General features: G+C 50.9%; 1 protein-coding gene across 3 annotated transcripts in view; it reads right to left on the reverse strand.

Moving 5' to 3' along the window:
* Positions 1-483: 483 nt before the first annotated feature.
* Positions 484-19,343, reverse strand: part of USP31 (ubiquitin specific peptidase 31) — a 32,103-nt gene continuing 13,243 nt past the window's right edge. The window contains exons 5-18 of one of the 3 annotated variants that reach the window (XR_001876173.1): positions 18,611-18,746; positions 17,961-18,105; positions 17,007-17,190; positions 16,176-16,287; positions 15,854-15,948; positions 15,251-15,328; positions 14,940-15,069; positions 14,155-14,274; positions 13,757-13,982; positions 13,223-13,381; positions 12,419-12,571; positions 9,889-11,444; positions 2,980-3,056; positions 484-2,516 (exon numbers count right to left, since the gene is read on the reverse strand). Coding sequence is in view for 1 of the 3 variants with exons in the window: in XM_017823206.1 (XP_017678695.1) it covers positions 9,904-11,444; positions 12,419-12,571; positions 13,223-13,381; positions 13,757-13,982; positions 14,155-14,274; positions 14,940-15,069; positions 15,251-15,328; positions 15,854-15,948; positions 16,176-16,287; positions 17,007-17,190; positions 17,961-18,105; positions 18,611-18,746 (3,079 nt within the window). In the remaining 2 variants the exon portion in view is untranslated. Of the gene's footprint in view, positions 2,520-2,979; positions 3,057-9,269; positions 11,445-12,418; positions 12,572-13,222; positions 13,382-13,756; positions 13,983-14,154; positions 14,275-14,939; positions 15,070-15,250; positions 15,329-15,853; positions 15,949-16,175; positions 16,288-17,006; positions 17,191-17,960; positions 18,106-18,610; positions 18,747-19,343 lie in introns of those variants that run through there. The other 2 variants (XR_001876172.1, XM_017823206.1) reach the window with 2 other exon arrangements.

The following is a 19,343-nucleotide window of genomic DNA, read 5'->3' on the forward strand; positions in this document are numbered from 1 at the left end:
CTCGGGAGCCCCACATCCCCAAACCTGCAGGGACACACAAGCAGGACAATGACCCACAGGTCCAGGAATCCACAACCAGCCTTGACCTGCAAAGCCACAACACCCATCACCAGAGGAGTGCAGCAAAGGGGCGGGGGGAGCTGGAGCAAGGACATGTGAAAGGGCTGGGGGGATGCCCAGCACCAGAGCCCTCCATCACAGCAGTCCCCTGCCAACCCCAGTCCCAGCCTTGCCCACTGGCCACCAGCTCCTATCACCTACAGCAGCGAGACCAAGCTCCAGGCAGGAGGGGACACATCATGGACCCAGGTCCTGTGGCATTTTGGGCCAGGAGACCCCAGCCAGACCCTCATCCACCATGGGATGGGGCACAGGAGACCAGAAAAGAGACCCCCACATCTTCAGAAGCCACTCAGGCCACCCCTGCCCACAATATGGCCCAGCCTGAGGGACTTTTAATGGTCCCCTTTCCCCATCACACCCTGAGCCCCACACCTGGGTACCCACTGTAAACTGGTAAATATACCTGGGAATCAGCCAGAGGCTGGTGTCAGCATTTCTTATTAAAAGCTGGGTTTTTGCTCTACGACAGACTAGTTTTATGTTCCCATAAATTGCCAACAGTTGGTCAGATCCCCACAGAGCCAGGATCGATACCCAGCCGAGGGGAAAAAGTGCTGAGGAAGGAAAAGCAATACTCCAATTAGAGCAAAATTTAAGAGTCTAGGGGTAGGGGTGACAGTGCCTAATGTGTTACAATTTATTGATGGTCTCCCAAAGATTGGGTTTTGTTCTGGCTCTCAGAGGCAGTTGTTAATAAATATCCAGGCAGCTGCAGTGACTCCCACCTCCGTCCACTGCACCCTTGGCCTTGCTTGGCACAACCAGTGACCATTCCCACATGGTTCTGCTCCTCCAGCCAAACCTGAGGTGTTCTTGGCTCTTCTGGTTCATCCATTGGCAGAGGGTCGCCACTGATGCCCCCTGACCTGGCAGCAGGCAACCAACAGCCTATGTATGGGTGTACGGGTGCCCGCCAGCCCCAGACCAGGCTCTGGGGCACAGGGGCCAAGGGAACGCCTGGTACGCCCCCACCAGTGGTGCCCAGGGACACCTCCATCTCCCCCAGGGTGTCAGAAATCTGTGCCCAGATCTGCAGTAATCTAATCCCAATTTAGCACAGCATAATCCCATGCCGTGGGATTATGACATCTGGGAGCCCCAGCCCTGGGCTCCCCTCCAGACACAGCTTTACCCTCACTGAGTCCTGCCCTGCTCTGTCCTCACTGTGCACCAAGCACCTGCCACGGACCCTCAGAAAGAGGGAGGCAATAAAATTAATCTCTCGGAGATCAAAGTTCTCACATGTTTTCCATGGGCCTCTTGCTCCCTCCCAGCAAGGCTGGGGAACAGCAGCAGGCTCTCTGTTAAATCCCACAGCCAGAAAAACCCAGCTGGATTGGAGAAATGTTGGCAAATATAATAAACACAAGTACATTAATTCTGCGAAGCCTTTGGCTATATTAATCTCTCTTTAATGTAATCACCTATAAATAAGTGATGACCCCATGATTTAATACGACATCTGCCATCCCCATTTCTACACAAGAAGTGAAGCAATGCCTCTGGTACGTGATATGTGCGTGACTGCCCAGCACAGCCACCAGCTCCTCAGCTCAGCACCCAGGGGCTTGGCTCTGGCTTGCCTTTCCCAGCAGGATGGACAGAAACACAGACCAAAGCTGCATGGCAGGGGCTGGCAGGGGCCATGAGTCCCCAGAGGCCCAGGGACCCGTGGGGGCAACGGGTGATGCAGCACAGCTGTTGGCAAACACACCATCAGCATTTCTGTAACCAAAGCCGGGCAATGGGAGATCAGGATGGCCGATTTGGAGATTTGGGGACCAAGGGGGATTCATGGGCAACTCCCCCCTCGGTGAGCACTGAAGGAGCACGGGGCATGCACCAACAATACTGCTGACCTGTGCCAACAGTCCCCTCCATGCAAAAACATGCATGGAAGAGGGAGGAGAAGAGGAAAAAACCTTGTGAATCAAAAACTGTGTTGAAAGGTGAGTTTGTGAAGCTTGACCCAGCCCCTGCTGCACCAATCCAAGGGCTCGATGGAGCAGGAGGATCACAGTCTGCAGTGGAAATGCCCTCGGAGAGCTCCAACAACATTGTCTTCCATTCTTCCCTGTTCTTCAGCTGAGAGGACACGCTGGACCACTAAAGCATTTTGCACCCCCTTTGACCTGAGACTGGGCAGCCCAGCAGCCACGGGCATGGTGCCTGCACCCACGGCAGCTGGAGCAGCTCTCCTAGCCCAGGGGGCCACCTACAGATGACACACCAGGGACAGAGGTTTCCCCTTCAGCAGCTGGGAGCAGCAGCCCATCCTCCTCCTGCCTTGCTCCATCCTCATCCTCGCTGGGCAGGTGGCAGGAGCAGCCCATCCACATATTCCCATCTGGCAGCCACACGCTCCCCTGGGTCCAGAGCCACCACTGCACACCCTGCTGAAGGAAAAACAGAGTTTAATCAGCACAGACCTGGAGGAGCTTCAAGCCTCCAGAGTCTGGTGACAGCAAGAAGGGAACAGGCCTTTGGCCACGTTGTGGGCAGGGGCAGTCTGAGGGGCTTCTGGAGGTGTGGGGGTCTGGCTGGGGGTCTTCTGGTCCCAAATGCTGCAGGGCTTGGGTCCATAAGGTCCCTTCTGCCTGCAAGCTTGGTCTTGCTGCTGTGGGTGGCAGGAGCTGGTGGGCAGCAAGCAGGGATGGGGCGGGGGGTGGCAGGGGACTGGTCCAGTGGTGGGAGGCCCCCCAAGCCCTTTCATGCGGGGGGCTGAGCCCAGACATGAGGCACGACAGGGCAGACAGAGAAGACCCCCACCTCTGCCTGGGCAGGTGTGAACCCCCAAACCCCAAAGAGGAGCCAGATCACATCCCCCTGCCCAGAGGGCTCCTGGACCAAACTCACCGGCACAGAGGCCCCGGTGCAGGTCCCGCACCCGCTCTGGGACCGTGGCCGAGCGCCGCAGGGCCTGGGCTGATGGTCTGTGGAGAGAGAAGCATCAGGGACAACGTGGGGGAAGGGGGGAGCCCGTGTCTCTCCCGCCCCAGCATACAGGTCTGTGCCCAAAACCAGGCCTCTGGGTTTCCCCAAAGGAGCCCTGATCAGGGCACAGGGGGAAGGTTTCCAAGCCTGTGCCCCCATCCCATGCCCGGAGCAAGGCAGGGAAGAGCATCCCACGAGCAGGAACACGGCAAGGCTGGAGCCTGCAGCCTGGAAAAACGCTCACTCAGGCAGGATGCCTAGTAATAAATTTATTGTATTTTATTACATATTCCCCTTTTTGCACTTAATTCCAATTCCTCATATTCAAACTCTTCTTTCTGAAAGAAAACGATTTTTAACATAAAAATATAAATTCTGCATATTAAAAGTGCATACACCTTGAATAATAAAACATACAAATAAATAATAAAAGGCATTGACACAGTCTCATGCACTTGTCCTCAAATAATTTAAAATTTATGGTACAATGTTCAACCCCAAGTAAAGACAGCCTGCTTTCCAATTACTGTACAGGTCAAAAACATTAAAATACAGAGGAGAATATCAAAGGTGTGGGCAAACCCCACGTCCCTGTACCAGGTACAGTGATGTGACATGCAGTTTGAGAACTGTAGATATTCCAGTGTAAAATCTGACACTGTGTCCAGACAAGAAACTGCATTTGCAACAGGACTTAAAATTCAATTTTAACCAATGGTGAGGCACAGGTGGTGAGATCTGTACAAATTCATACCTGGAAGGCCACAGGACAATAATGGAACCACTTGTGGCCTGGATTCCCTTGTGTCACCCTACCCAAGGCAATAGAGCACCTCCAAAGGGGTTTATTGCACTCACAAATGCCACACGAGCCTGAGGCCAGCGTGCATGTGCTGTAGGGCCGAGTGAGCCAGTTACACTTAGTTTTAATCTGTGTCTTATTTGCAGATAAATTGAGTGCTATCGCCTTTATAAAAATAGAAGAGTCCCTAAGCCTTTAGACCTAACAGACATTGTACAAGTCTTCAGGTGCTTTTCTTTTACAAAATAAAGCTCCTAACTGCTTTATGGTGCTTTTGTTGAGAAAAACATGTAGGACTTTCATCTCACCACAGATTAAAACTAAATTTCAGTTCCCTCCACAAGTAACATCAGACACTGCCAAATTTTTTGGATTAGTATGCAAATGACAAAGATACAAAAAACCACAAAAAAAACCAAAAAACAAACCAAACCAACAGTACAATTATTTGGAATGTCATTTCCAAATCCCCTCTGTGCTGGCTGACCGAGGGGAGGGCACCAGGCCCATGGGGCCAAGGACCAAGAAGCCCTCACGGGCTACCCCAGCCACGCAAGTGGAGCCACCCCGGTGGGACCCGCCGTCCAACAGGACATGGCTCAAAACCACCACCACGGGGTTCTGGAGCACAAAGGGAAGCCTAGTCACCCCCGTGGGCAGCTGGGGCTCTCCTGGGAAGGCAGGCAGAGCCCAGAGAGCAGTACCAACAACTGGGAGCCGCTCCCCTCGCACGGACACTCGACAGCAGCTCTGTGAGTGGCCACACAGCTGCCTGCCCCCCCTGACAGCACTGAGCGTGCCTACATCCCATGGAATGGCAGGCTACACACAGAACCCTGACTGGGACTGCTCTGCTAAGAAAAGAAAAAACAACACAAAACAGAAATCAGTTGTTCTTGTTTCCCCGCTCCGATCCCTCTGACCTTAAGCTATGCTCCAGCCTTGTCAGTAATGCAGAATCCTGCAAAGGAAAGAGTCAAAGATGTGCAAAGGAAGCAGGAACCCAGGGACATGCTCCTGTGTGCCAGCAGCAGCTGCACCACCAGGCAGCGGCACAGACTCCAAGCAGTGCTCTGGAGCCTACGGAGCGGCTCCAATGCTGAGCACAGCCACGGCTGGGCTAGAGGCTTGCATAGTTAGTAGGGACATGCATTGGGGACAGCAGGGCCATGCAAGCTGCCTGGCACCGAGAAAAATGGTTAGTCATGCTCAAGTTTTGGCTTCGGAAAGCAAACCCCTGCAGCGACGGCGGATGAGGGCACTTGCAGTGGGAGAAGTGCAATTAAGCTGCTAGCTTTCTATCCTAAGCATCTTGTTTTTATTAAGCCATATTTGATAAGTCTGAAAGGGTTAACAATTTATACACCCAAAGTGAGACACAAGTTACAGAGAACTGCAGGCACCAAATTGTCTATCAAATGTGATTAATACAAATAAAAGGTGCCTTTTTAATACACGTCATTGAAAATGTGCTTGTAACTTGAATACTACTAAACACTATCCAAAAGACACAGCCCAAAAAGGGTAAAAAAAAGTCTCTAGGTGACTCCAGTAGGACTTGAGCACTGGAATGAAGGCGCTGCTCTCCTGTGCCCAGAGGGCCAATTGCAGGAGCAGGAGCAAGTGGCAGACTAGGGATGTGGGGTGAAACACAAGTCACACACACCGGCACAGGTGAGTCCAACCCAAAACTGACTGAAAACACGATGCCCAGAAGCCTGTTCTGCCTTAGAGCTCACCCAGCTGTTTGGGAGCAGGGACACTGCTGAACCTCCCTCTTCCCATGTGTTCCCCACCAGTGTACAGAGGCTGCCCTGTACACCTTTGCTCCCAGGTTCTCAGCACAGGTGTCCCAGACCCCACCACCCCAGCCAGGCATGGTTGTGGTGTTGGCATCTAGGACTTGGCAGATATCTGTCTGGAGTGTTCCCTGGTACCATGCCACATGCTGACAGCTGGACAACGATACACATGGACAAGAATTCCTATACCTGAAAGGGACAAGCAAAGTCTGGTTTAAAGCAAGGAGAGAAGACTGATGTGGCATTTCCCCAAATCCCTTGAATTAGGGCCTGCAATAACCTACATTTAGTTTCAGAAACATTTACCTTACATCACTCATGGAGCCTTGACTGTAACAGCAACAAGGCTTGGATTGACACTCATAGTGAACAGTGTTTCCTGGACCCACACCCTTCAACCCCCTCCCGTGCAAGGAAGCTTATTTACTACCAAAGATCTGTGACACCGACAAGCAGAGGTGCAGAGTGAAAAGTGGCTGCATTCCCAAGTGCTCTGTTACAAAAAGACCATGGAACATGGACTGAGCTTCCCAGGGACCACAGGCGCACACCTTGCACATTTTGCCCAGTGCCTGCCTTATGTTTCACGAACACTCCAGTGCACCCTTGTAAGTCAAACTGTTTTGCCTGAGGACACGGCAAGTCAAGCCCTCCTGAGCAGAAAACCCATCACAGAGGAGCAGCATCCCACTCTCTCCGAGACAAGGGCACTGACAGTGCAGCCCCTCCTGCCCACTTGTGCTCCACCGCAGAGTAAGGAGCCTGTGCACCAGAGCTGCTGTTCTAGAGGGACAGAGAAATCCAGTTTGGCAGGATACAAAGAACAGATAGTGCTGGAGTTGGCAGCAATTCCCATCAGGAATTATGGGGAAAGAGAGCATGATTACATCTCATGGGATTGCAGAGGTTCAACTGCTTTTATCAGCTGCTGGAACACCCGGACCTCCATTCCCCTTCTGTTCAAATGGGAGCTCCAAGGACCATTCTCTTGCCCCAGATACAAACACTGAACTGGCATTCAGTGAAAACGCCAGTTTGGACATGGCTTCGAATTCCCTTCAGCCCAGGCATGCAGCACAGGAGCAAAACCACCTCAAAACCCACACACCAGCTTCCAGTTCAAACTCCTTCAGTGAGCGACAGCATGAAAAGAAAATGTCAGTTGATAAAAATAACCTTTCACAAATGTCCATGGTAAAAAGCACAGAAACTAGTTCTGTCTATTAAAAAATCCCAACCCGAGTCAGCATAAGCCACCAGAATTACATTCTNAGGTGCAGAGTGAAAAGTGGCTGCATTCCCAAGTGCTCTGTTACAAAAAGACCATGGAACATGGACTGAGCTTCCCAGGGACCACAGGCGCACACCTTGCACATTTTGCCCAGTGCCTGCCTTATGTTTCACGAACACTCCAGTGCACCCTTGTAAGTCAAACTGTTTTGCCTGAGGACACGGCAAGTCAAGCCCTCCTGAGCAGAAAACCCATCACAGAGGAGCAGCATCCCACTCTCTCCGAGACAAGGGCACTGACAGTGCAGCCCCTCCTGCCCACTTGTGCTCCACTGCAGAGTAAGGAGCCTGTGCACCAGAGCTGCTGTTCTAGAGGGACAGAGAAATCCAGTTTGGCAGGATACAAAGAACAGATAGTGCTGGAGTTGGCAGCAATTCCCATCAGGAATTATGGGGAAAGAGAGCATGATTACATCTCATGGGATTGCAGAGGTTCAACTGCTTTTATCAGCTGCTGGAACACCCGGACCTCCATTCCCCTTCTGTTCAAATGGGAGCTCCAAGGACCATTCTCTTGCCCCAGATACAAACACTGAACTGGCATTCAGTGAAAACGCCAGTTTGGACATGGCTTCGAATTCCCTTCAGCCCAGGCATGCAGCACAGGAGCAAAACCACCTCAAAACCCACACACCAGCTTCCAGTTCAAACTCCTTCAGTGAGCGACAGCATGAAAAGAAAATGTCAGTTGATAAAAATAACCTTTCACAAATGTCCATGGTAAAAAGCACAGAAACTAGTTCTGTCTATTAAAAAATCCCAACCCGAGTCAGCATAAGCCACCAGAATTACATTCTTGCTACAAGAGTTGTTACAAGAGAAGAGCCAAGACAGTGTAAGACCTTAATACAGATAAAACCTTAAACAAATACTTCAACATCAACATTTCAGGGAGTAATTTAAGTACTACAACATGAAGCAAGTCTTATCTGCTCTGCTGGATATAACAGAAAATAATCCAAGAATAATCCAAGTCATACATTTCAGAAGCAAGCAATGCAATCTTTGCTTCTTGTTGCTGCAATAAATGAGACTGAAACACCTGGGAGAAGGAATGCACTGAGGGGACAGTGACGATGGGGTTAGAACTGTCAGGGCACAGCACCCAGCACGGCGTTACACGTGCAGGCTGCAGGCACTGCCAGGATGCAGTGGGACATCACTGGGACATGGCAAGGGTGACACTGCAGCTGGGCTCACCCTCACAACCGACCCCAGCTCTGTGGCATCCCCAGCTCAGTCTCACACACACTCTGAGGTGCCAGCTACCCCCAAGCCCTTGTCTCCCAGGCTCGCTGCAAGTGTGTGGTGAGCAGAGAAGTGATCACAGAGCACCAAGGTGCCAAGCAGACCTGGGGGCAAGGCTGCCTGCAGGGCCAGCAGCACCTCAGCAAGGGAGGAGGTGGCACAGGCCAGTTTGTTACACTGACAGCACAGAGCACACTGCCTGGTCCCAAACTACACCCGGAGAAGCTCTGCCATCGGACTGCACAACAGGAACAGATCTGGCTCAGAACAAGGCGTGCCCAGCACACTGCCCAGCACGTCGCGACCCACACGACAGACTGCTGCTGACATGAGCGATACGCAGCACATCAATACAAACCGTGGAATTTAAAACAAAAAGATTACACCACATGTATGCAAAAGAACTTGAGGAATCCACCTTAGAAGGAATCTTACAGAACTTGAGGAATCTCCTCTGTAAGAAGGGCATGTAAACGAAGTAGATGTAGTGTTTTGACCCTGATGGAGGCTGTTGTCCAAACAAGAAGGGGACCATTCTGCTGAGGGACACATGGCAGCCAGACCCGCAGGGAGGGGACAAGCATGCCAGAGGGAGGAACATACAGTACCCTGGAGAACAGGAAAACTGCTCCAGAGGTTTGGGTATGGCCCTTCCAATCCCTACAAAGGGACCTGTCAAAGCATGCTCAGAGAGGGCAGGACCACACTTGATCTAAACATCACCTCTGGAGATAATGGAGGCTTAATCACAACACAATGATAAGGGTCTGAGCACATTAGGAAATGCTTCCCAGGAGTTTAAACAGGAGGGTCCTGAGAGTATCACGGCCATCCAGGCGTGTGGACACAGTTCTCCTATGGCACTGCTTCCACAGCACCTCCACACGTACGAGCTGGCCACCAGCTGCTGCCCAGGGATTTCTTCTGTCACTTAATAGAGTGTTTCAGAAGAAAATAGTTAGAGGACAAGGCAGAGGTTGCCTTAGGTATGGACAGAGCAAAACTCTTCATAAACCTAGCAACAAAAAATGCACATTACATTTCATGGAAAAAACACAAACTTCCTTCTGTTGGAATGTAAAAATTAAATCTATTACACAGACACTCACACACACGGACACACAGGTACCTTTCTGTCCGTCACTAATGCTAGTCCCTCCTATACTGGCTGAGTATATACCTGAGAAACAACATTAGTGTTGAAATATTGCCCTTTAGAAAGCTTGAAAATGGAGGGGAGCAGGGAGAGAGGGTCGAGAGCAGAAAGAAGCAGCAGTCTCTCCAGATTCCTTCGCATCCTCCACAGCTCGGAACAAGGCCATACACCAGCGTGGACACAGCCCACTCGGAGCAAGACCAAAGGAATATCAGTTCACAGCTCTACAAAGCACACAAGTGTCAGTACAACCAGGGGTCAGATTCCAACCCTCGAATCTGTAGAAAGTTGTTGCACTTTCAACAGAGACTCCTGTACAAGTGCTATGGGACAGCTGCATTCACGTTCAACAATGACTCCAGCTAGGCTACTTGCACCAGTGCTGGCTGCCTGTGGCTATTTGGTTTGATGGCAGAATCAAAAGGCGCTTTAACAACTTGCAGTTAACTTCTCCTCAAAACATACATTAGGCACATGAACAAAAAAAACCAAGAGCTCAGAATAAATTAGCTTTTCAGCAGAAGAAAAGACACCTGGATTGCAGCATTTCACTGAGGTTCCAGAGAAGGCTGTACAGACACCTGCATGCTGGAAGGTAATTTTTTCAGCGGCTTGTCAGCAGACTGCTTGCCACTGGAAGGAGGAGACTGGACTCCAGGATCTAGCTGGGAAGACTTGGACTTGCGACTGGATAGCAGAGAATGTTTGTTGGGTGTGGCATCCTTTGAGACAAGTTTTTCTTTTGCAGTAATGTTGGCATTGGTTTGGGAGGCTGGTGGGACACCACCTTTCTCTGGTTTGTCCTCCAGCATGTTTTTACTGCTTGACTTGGAACTGACACTCCCTGTCTTTTTTGAGAGCATTGTTGTCTTCCCCAGGTCTGCTGACCTCCGGGTCTCCTTCTGCCTTAAGGCTGATTTAAAGAAAGACAACCCCTTCTCTTCTGACTTGCTGTCCCTCTTCAAACCAGAACGTGCCCCAACATTTGGAGACCGCAGGTTGGCCATGGAGGAGCTCCGCACGTGCTTGCTGTCCACGGCCCTGCTGTCGCTCCTGGAGTGGCTGATCCGCGGGGAGCTCGTTCTTGAGCTGCTGGTAACGCTTGTTTTATCCGACCCCAGACTTATCTTGGAGCCCTCCCTGCTGAGGCTGCGGTCGGAAGCCCGGCTCTTCCCAGTGGAAGAGCCCTTAGTCAATGAGCCTGATGGGGTTTTCTTGGCAGCTGTGGAGGACGGAGAAGAACCTGACTTTTGCTTCTGTTGTGCCGATGGGACAGATGCCTCCAGTGGCTTCACGCTGTGATCCTTCCTAGCCTGAGCAGGAGCAGGAGACCCATGTCGCCCGCTGGCCCTAGAAGAGTCTGTCTTACTTCTAGACCGGGAAACTTTCTGGGAACTCTTCAGTGGAGGAGAAGAGTGAGAGACTTTGGTCTCTTGGGTAGACAAAACTGTCCTCCCCTTCCTCAAACTTTTGTCCGGCTCAGAAGCTCCCTTGGAGCTGTGACCCTTCTTAGGGGTGTCACGTGCCTTCTCTGCAGCCAGCCCCGTCCCACCAGGGGCTTTCACCTCCTTCACCGGGGAGCTGTCCACAGAATCACTCTGGTCAACAAAGGCGATTTGATTGTTGTTATCAAAAGGATCCAGAGCAGGGTGATTCCTCTCTGGCTGCACAGAGCTTTTACCACACCCATCTGAAAGGTCTGAGCTAGATGTCCTTACAACAGACTCTTCCCTGAATGCCCCTTCCATGACAGCCAAAGGGGCTCTGCGAGCCGTCCTGTGCTCTCGCCGGCCGCTGTCACAAGGCTCCAAGTAGCTACTGGAGAGATTCCTCAAGCTGCCAAAACACGAAGTGGACACTTTGTCATCAGCAGCCTCCCCGATCTTCTCCAGCGTGGAAGCAGAGCTGTGCACTGGGGAATCTCCAGAGAAGCGCGACGGGGAGTTGGAGCGGAACTGGAGTTTTGCAGAGAGTGACCACGAGGGCCTGACACCATTTTCACTCACTGCCAGTGGGCTGGTGACAGAGGATCTGGATGACAAGCTCTGACGCTGGACACTCCTTACAAATGGCCGAGTTGAAAATCCTCCTGCAGAGAAAGCAAGCAATGGTCTTAATGTGAAAGCCAAGCCTGCAGCTGCTTTATCCCACCCATCCACATTTCCCTACGAGAGCCAGACTGCCCACCCACACCACACTAAGTCTCTCTCCATGCCTGCTGCAGGCACAGATTTTTGGACAAAAGCTGAGTAAGAAATCCAACAACTGTTATTTGCCAGTGGTCACCCAACAGTAACCCTCTGAAGCCTGTAACTGAAAACCCAGATTCTTCTCATCAAACACAGGGTTTGCACCTTGGAAGTCCTTGAAACTCGCAAGGGGTTCACCAGTTAGGATTATGATTCTGTATTAAAGAATATTTCCCAGAGCATCATGTGAAAGGCAAAGAAGGATTCCTACCTCTAGATCAAGTGATGTATTTGTATTTACAAACTCAAAATATAACTAAGCATTTTAGAAGTGTGACTTCCATGGTCAGATCTGACAGCTGTTACAGTGCTGCTGCAGGGACATGTCCACACGCTTCCAAATGCCCCAGTTGACCTCTGAAGCTCCACATTCTCAGAAACTACAAGGCACTGTGTGGAGGAGCCAGGAAAAGCCAGGAATTGAAGAGTTACTCGCAACAAGTGAATTTGAATTTTCCCCACTCCCTGGCAGCAGCCAGCAGCACAGCAGCGGCCAATTAGTGCCTTTGCTAAGCTGTAGCACTGTGTCAGCCTCCCTGCCAAGGTGCTGCAGTGACACCCAGAGAAAACACAAACACAAGAACTTCTTGATTGAGAGGTTTCATTGATAGTATTTGCCTTCTTTGAAAGGTTCCTGCCCTGCTCTCCTCCATCCTTTCATACCAGAGAGAAGTTCACCTGTGCTCCTATCAACCCAGCACCTGCCTCCCCCAGCTGCTGGGAGCAACTGTCCCTTTTAACCACAGATTTTGCAGCTATTTTAGTAGGGATCTTGCCGTGGCCCAGTTTCCCGCCCCCCTCCACTGATACAAACCATCATCTTCACTCCGTTCCCCAGTGAGCTCCACGGATTCCGAGAGCGAGGCGAGGGAGGTGCGGCGCGAGGAGGCGGCCGAGGCGATGCTGGGCTGTTTGCTGCCAGGGAGCCGGCTGACCCAGTGCTCGCACAGCGACGAGCTCGTGGAGCCTGCAAGGACAGGGCACAGCACTCAGCTACGTACCACACTGCTCTGTCTTCAGCACACACCCAGAGCCTGGAGCTGGCCAGCACGGCCACAGCATCCAGACACCGCCAAGGGAATGGGGCTTTACTCTTATGGATCATTTATGGTCAGAAGAGAAAGGCATAACTGCAACTTGTTCCAGTGTGCTGTGAATACCAGCATGCAGGCAGTGCTTGAGCTGCCACCACACCACCACAGAAATCCCTTCCTTTCCAAAGGCAGGTCACCAAGTGTGCACCTGCCCCCAGCTCACCCTGGGTTCCACCAACACGTGCGCTACTGGTGCCTCCCTGGGGCTGACAGCGCTGCCGCAGGGAAGGAGCCAGTCACGTTTTGATGTCCTGGTTTTGACAAGGGCAGCTCTGAGCAGAGCCACGCTTGGGGCGAAGGGGAGTTCCCCCATCTCCACAGCCTCCCTGCCACAACTGCCTTAGCAGAAGAGGTGGGAGGTTCTTACGGCCTCTAAGCACATCCACAGACTTGGACAAGGCTTGCTGGGCTCTGGGGGACAGAGTAGGGGCTTAAGCAGAGCTGGGCGGAAAATTCCTCAGAAAGACAAACTACCTGTGGAAGACAACTTACAGCCACCCCTGGACAGTGCCAGCAGGGCCTACCTGCCACCGAGCTGTTGGCAGACCACGAGGGGATTGCTGTGCGTCGCTGGTAGAACAGGATGTAAGCTGTCTGCTTGCAGACTTCACTTTCAGAAAGCTGCTGAACTTCACTGTCATCGAAGCAGTACCACTGGCCATCAACAGAGTTCTTGCAATATGCTAAGAGATAATGTATTACTGTGAGACTTTCTTCACTCCTACTACTCTCAGGTTTGCTGAATGATAGTTAACATGACCTTATTTGCTATGATGGACTCAGAGGAGAATGAAAGGAATAGATTTATTCATGCATCATCTTCCAGTTTGACTAGCAAGATGGGAGCCTGAGGCTGCCAGAACACAATAAACATCTCACATTTCAGGACTTTGTCCAACATTACTGCTCAGAACAGAACAACACCATTTGGGGTGGCTCCATTCACTTCACCTTCTGTTACTTGTGGCATTCTGCCTCCATCAGGCAAGAATGCCACAAGGGCTTCTGACTCCATACAGAAATAGAACTGGTTTCTCTGTGAAACAGAGGACACTTGCCTGTATAGTGTCCCCCTTGCATGGTGCCATGGTGGTTGCAGACAGCATACAGGTCATAGATATAGTCCTCAGGATCCCTCCCAAGGCCATAAGGTCTCCTCCACGGTGACCAGTGTGATGGCAGGCTCCAGCTGCTCTGGCTGCGTTTCACAACATGAGGAGTCATGTCCAAGCCACTCAGGGGGAATTTAACCATGTTCTGAAGTTTCATCCTTCGGTCTCCTTCCTGTGTGCAGAGAACAGCATAAGCTGCAGTGGCCCAAGGCCACCACAGCTGGGAAAACAAAACTCAGGAGAGGAACGTGTAGGGCAAAACAGCTGCTTCTGAAGAGGGGGGTCTACTCAGGTCAATCCCTGGCTTTGCAGCAGTCCTCCAGCAACACTGCAGGCATCCTTACCTGTCTAAACCTTTTGAGATGTATGATGAGAACATCAGGTAGGGTCCAGAGGCTCAGTGTGATGCTACCCTGCTGCAGCTGCTTGCAGTGTGGGCACCGCCATGCGTCATCTGGGGCAAGCTACAAGGAAGAGGTAGGAGTGGGTATTGGTTTTCAAATTCCAAGGCAGCTTTCACCACATCACTGTTCTTCTGCTGCCCCAGGGCCCAATGCAGACACTGATCCCTCTGCCTCATTCCTCTCCAGCCTCTATCAAGCTCACTGGAAAAGCAGGGTTCCCAATGACGTTTTTCAAACCAGTGACAAGCAGATACACATGTGCCTCACACAGGAGGCAGAATTCAGCCGGTGCTGCTGGGCAGAGAAGCTGTTTGCACCTTATAAACACCGGTCCCTTTGAAGTGGGGAAGAAGGAAAAACCAAGGCAAAAAGCAGGCAGGCTTAGCAGCCTGAGAAAGAGTATTATCACAAGAAAAACAGCAGTAAAGAAAGAATCAGAACAGAAAGAAAGGTGTACTTTGGATATCATCTCTGACACTTCACTGCTCCCTAGAAATCCTCGTCCTTCCCAGTCTGAATGGCACAGTTACACACTGCAGAGTGTCCTTCCAAAGACACAAAGGCGACATGCACTTCCCTCTACAGCCCAGTGCTCAGAGAACTCAACAGCCACAGAGCTTTAAAGCTGTCAAACAACTCTTCCCTCACCTGTGAAAGAAGCAGTAAGAGAGGAACTCCATTAGCAGCACAGGTAAGTAGTCTTGTGCTACACAGTCTGTCCCTACCTGCTCCTCTTTGGTGTACAGTTGGAAACACTGAGATAAAGTGCAGATCTGAGGTTGATGATGAAGCTCTCTCTGCTGGCGGACACTTTCAGAGTCTGGAATATACTCCTCTTCCGTATTCACAAACAAGCTGCATCAGGGAGACACCACATTTACCACCCACTCCCCAGGCTGTCCCTGCAGACAGGGTCTGGAGGGCACAGCTGGAGTTTGAGGGGTCTGTTTGCCGAAGGGTGCACAATTCACATAAGCAAGCTGCAAGCAGTGCTCGTGAGGTGAACACACTTAAAGGCTTTTTACTTTATACTTACTAATCTTTAGTTTCTTTGTCCCATTCTACCACTAATTTCACGTGAGCGGTTCCCCCCTGTCCACATGACTTCAATGCCCTGCAGAGAGAAGCAGACAGGAGTCAGACCATCTTTCCATCTGAAGCCTAAATTATCTTCTATGTGCATATAGTTTCCCTCCATGAGCCCTTCATCCTTCCTCCACTCCCACAGCTCAAGTTTGCAAAGCAGTAAAAGGAATTCACACAGCAAAACCTGTGGCAAAACTGGCAAATGCATTCACCCAAGTAAGCGAGTTCTGCAAGGTACTGTACACCTGTTACAGAACAGGTATCTACCAACATTTCTAAAGAATAACAGGCACAAAAAAAATTAAAAATGGGGGGAGTAATATTTTCATTCTGTTCTCCATTTCTGAGGAGGACAGACTCCAGATGGCATGTCACACAACTGAGCTATTCTGACACAGCTTCCTGCACTGTTTCCCTGCTCCTCCGGCCTCTGTAGTCCATTCCACACATCCACACCAGGACTGTCCCTTTCTGCACAGCTACGCATCGAGTTTCCAGCTGACAAACCTCTCTCCACTCCTGGGGAGGACCCAAGACCCGAGGGCCAGCTCACCTTTCCACTGTTGGGTGGCAGAGGGGTCGCTCCTCCTGAGGTAGCAAGTACGTTATGCCCACGACACTGACCACTCGCAAGCTGAACGGGCAAACCTGCAACAGAGAAAGCAGTGGCCACCTCAGGGGCTTCAACTCAACGTGCCCACGTGCAAACTGCTTTTGGCACTGGCTGACCCTAGAACATGTGTTTGACATGAAGAAGCAAAAGTACAAGGTCTAAATATCCCTATGCCAAGGAGCTGACAGTGGGTGAGGGGCAGCAATGGAGGCTGCACACCCAACAGCTCCTCTGCGGTGACCACAGAGGACATTTGCCTCACCTGCAAGCAGGCTGCAGGCCGCAGGAAATACTGCATCTTCTCCAGAATTTCTTTCTGCAGAATATCCCAAGCAATTGTTTTTTCCAAATGCAACACAAAGGGCAAGCCAAACCTATGGGAAGAAGCAGCATTTGAGGGAGCAATTAAAAGATTATCCTGTTCAGCAATCAGATCCCCAAACTCTGCCAATGCCACTCTCCCCCTCCCCTCGTCTCAGCACCTATGGAGCTCAGCACAGCCCCCAAACAGGGCATTTAAAAATTTGTCTCCAGAGGAGAGGGGCTTATCTTTGAGGCAATGTAGTTAGGGCTGCCCCCACAGAGGGCCCTTCAGAGGGGCTGCAGCCCCACTCTGTGCCCCAGTGGCTGCTTCAGGCTGCAGAGCTTTGTGACCTGCCTCGGAGAGCTTCCTGTGAAGCTTCAGTGGCAGAGGCGGTTCCCAGGCTGCAGATGATACAAATGCCTTTGCCATGGCTGTTTCTCACTTCACCCCATCCCTATTTTGACTCCAGTTTAAAATTGCCACGCATCACAGGGTTTGATCAAAGATGCTGCTCTCAAGCCAGGCAGCTCTACAGAGGGTGGTGTGTCCTCCCAGCCAGGCTGCATTTGCCACTTTCCACTAACATTGCACTATTTGAAGTTCACCAAAATTAGAAATATTTTGCTCCATCCATTAATGCTTTTTGATCAGCATGTTCTTTAGCACCTGATGTGAGCTGGGATGCAAGTTGCTGCTCCTTCACTTGCTGTCTGCACTATAGGAGAGTAAAACCCAGGCCAATTTAAGAAGCAGCCAGAAGAGTAACTCCAAACATCTGCTGCCAGTCACCTTTTGCTCTGCTGTCCAGTGCACGCTCTGTTACACACCAGCAAAACAATCTTGTCATTTGCTGCTGGTTTAGTAGAGGACTGTTCCAGTTTTCCAGACTTCACCATTCCTTGAGAGTAAGCTATTGTTCGGGAGTGCTCAGTGCCACATTTCAAGTTATTCAGGTTATTGTTCACATGTATTCCTGAAAAATTAGGAGAAAGGAAATGTTTTATTATGTCATTTGCCTTTAGTGCCCTGATGCCGCTCTCAAGAAACCTCCCTTAGAGTGCAGAGGAGCAGAGAATCAGAAGCATTTTCATCACTTGTATGAAGGCTTCAAAGAGCGATTACCTTTCACAGTAACTATTTCTTTACAGAAGGACATTATATGCAAACGCTCCCTTACCTGATTTTTCACAGCAGTTCGTACAACCGCTCACAGCTTTTACTGCCTGCAAGAAAAACTAAAGCGCCAGGAATCCAACTTGTTACTTGTTACTTTCAAGAATAAAATTTGCCTTTGATTACGCTCCATCTCCCAGGATGTCATGATTCCCTTTCACCGAGGGGAGATGCAGAGAGGCCAAGGGGTTTGAGCTTGGAAAGAGAAAGTATTTGTTCATTCCTGAGACTGTTTATTCATCACTGGAAATCTGATTTTAAGTAACACAATTTCAGTGGCTTCATCTGGTCCCTAGAAGGTCTTTAAATTAAGCCTGACAAGAATTTTCACATTAAGCCAGTCTAGCCTGCAGCATCAGCCCTGAGAAGAGGCAGAAAGGAGTGTACAGCACTGCTTGATAACCTCCCAGTTGACAACACTATTAAATCTTCTGGAACGAGCCTGGACAAAGTCAGAGCTGAAATCAATACATCAGAACATCAACAGCTTGTGGGACTCTTATTCTTTTCCCACACAAGCCTCCCTCATTAGTCACCTGAGGTGGGCATTAAGCGGAGTTATCGACTCACCTCTCTGACTGAGGATGCCCTCGGGCCTGAAGATCTCTGGGGTCTCAAAGGCAAAAATGCAGTCGCTCTCATGGATGGTGTCCAGGTCGTCGGTGTCGCAGAAGGAGCGATGGAACCCGTCGTAGTACATCTCCGTCAGCACGATCTGCAGGCAGCAGAGGTCAATCAGAACCCATCCAACCACCCGTGCCTGCTCCAGCTGAGCCACCCCATCTCTCAGCTGGGATTTTCCTGCTAAGGGATGGCATTCCTCAAAACATCCTGGCACTAGCCAGCTGCAGGGAACAGGGAAAAGGACAGCCATAAAAGAGAAGATGGGGGAAAGGCAACACATAGGGAAGTTTTGGTGGGATCCAACAGCTTTCCTGAAGCTCCTCCTACAGAGGAATTCCTCGCCCAATGGTTCCCTCACTACCAGCATGCACAGATCACCAGGGGGTCAGGCAGGTCTGCACACTCCACTGAGGGCTATTCCAATATCACTGGGTTTCAAGCAGCCAACACACATGGAAAAGCATGATCCAGATTTTCCACTCCCCTGCTTCCCACATTCAACCACAGGCAGCGAATTTCAATTCCTATATATGTGACAAGGGACAAAAGCCCCCTCACTCCCTCCCACTGCAGGGATGAGCAGCCCAGCCCATTACCTGCTCCGTGGGTATCTTGGTTTCCGAGGAGACAGCCTCCCTCAGCCTGGCCACCGTCCCAGAGATGGGCACAGCCACCCCAATGCGCATGCAGTGCGAGCACTTGCCCTGGTACACCACAGTGACGAAGAGTGGCCTGCGGAGAGCACAGGGGCACTGCTGGGGCTGGGCACCTCCAACCTGGGCACAGCCAGGCTGCCCGCCAGGTTCAGGGCCCTCCTGGCTGTCTGGATCCACCTCCCACTGCAGTTGTGTTCAGCCACAGCCAGACAAGTGTGTTTGATTTACAGACTCCTTTCTTACTACATGGCCTGGCGTTACTCGCTCCCACAAGAGGAACACCTCAAACAAAGCCCCACAAAGTTAAAACCAAAACTGTCTATGACAAAGCAATCAGTTTTCTGGCAAGGATCCAGCTTGGGACAGTTTGAGGCAGCACCTTAAGGCACTTAGCTGCTGCTGTGAACAGGCTGCCTCCCAGCCCTCAATCCTGCCTCCAACAGCAGCCAGCAGCACTATCTGGGGAGACAAAAGGGGAGACACCTTCCCTGGAGAGCCCACTCAACCTCCATCCGGTGGTGAAGCAGGGATTTCCAAGGTAAATGTGGCAGAGCAATGTTTAATCTGTCCTGTCATCGCTCTGTTCCATTGCTTCTGGAAGCAATACAAGTTTTCTACATCCAAAACACCAGGTGAAGGAGTTTGGTTTTAGAACGGGTAGTTTTTCTGTGCA

This window comes from Lepidothrix coronata, unplaced genomic scaffold, assembly GCF_001604755.1.
Source record: "Lepidothrix coronata isolate B3197 unplaced genomic scaffold, Lepidothrix_coronata-1.0 Scaffold101, whole genome shotgun sequence".
NCBI lineage: Eukaryota > Metazoa > Chordata > Aves > Passeriformes > Pipridae > Lepidothrix > Lepidothrix coronata.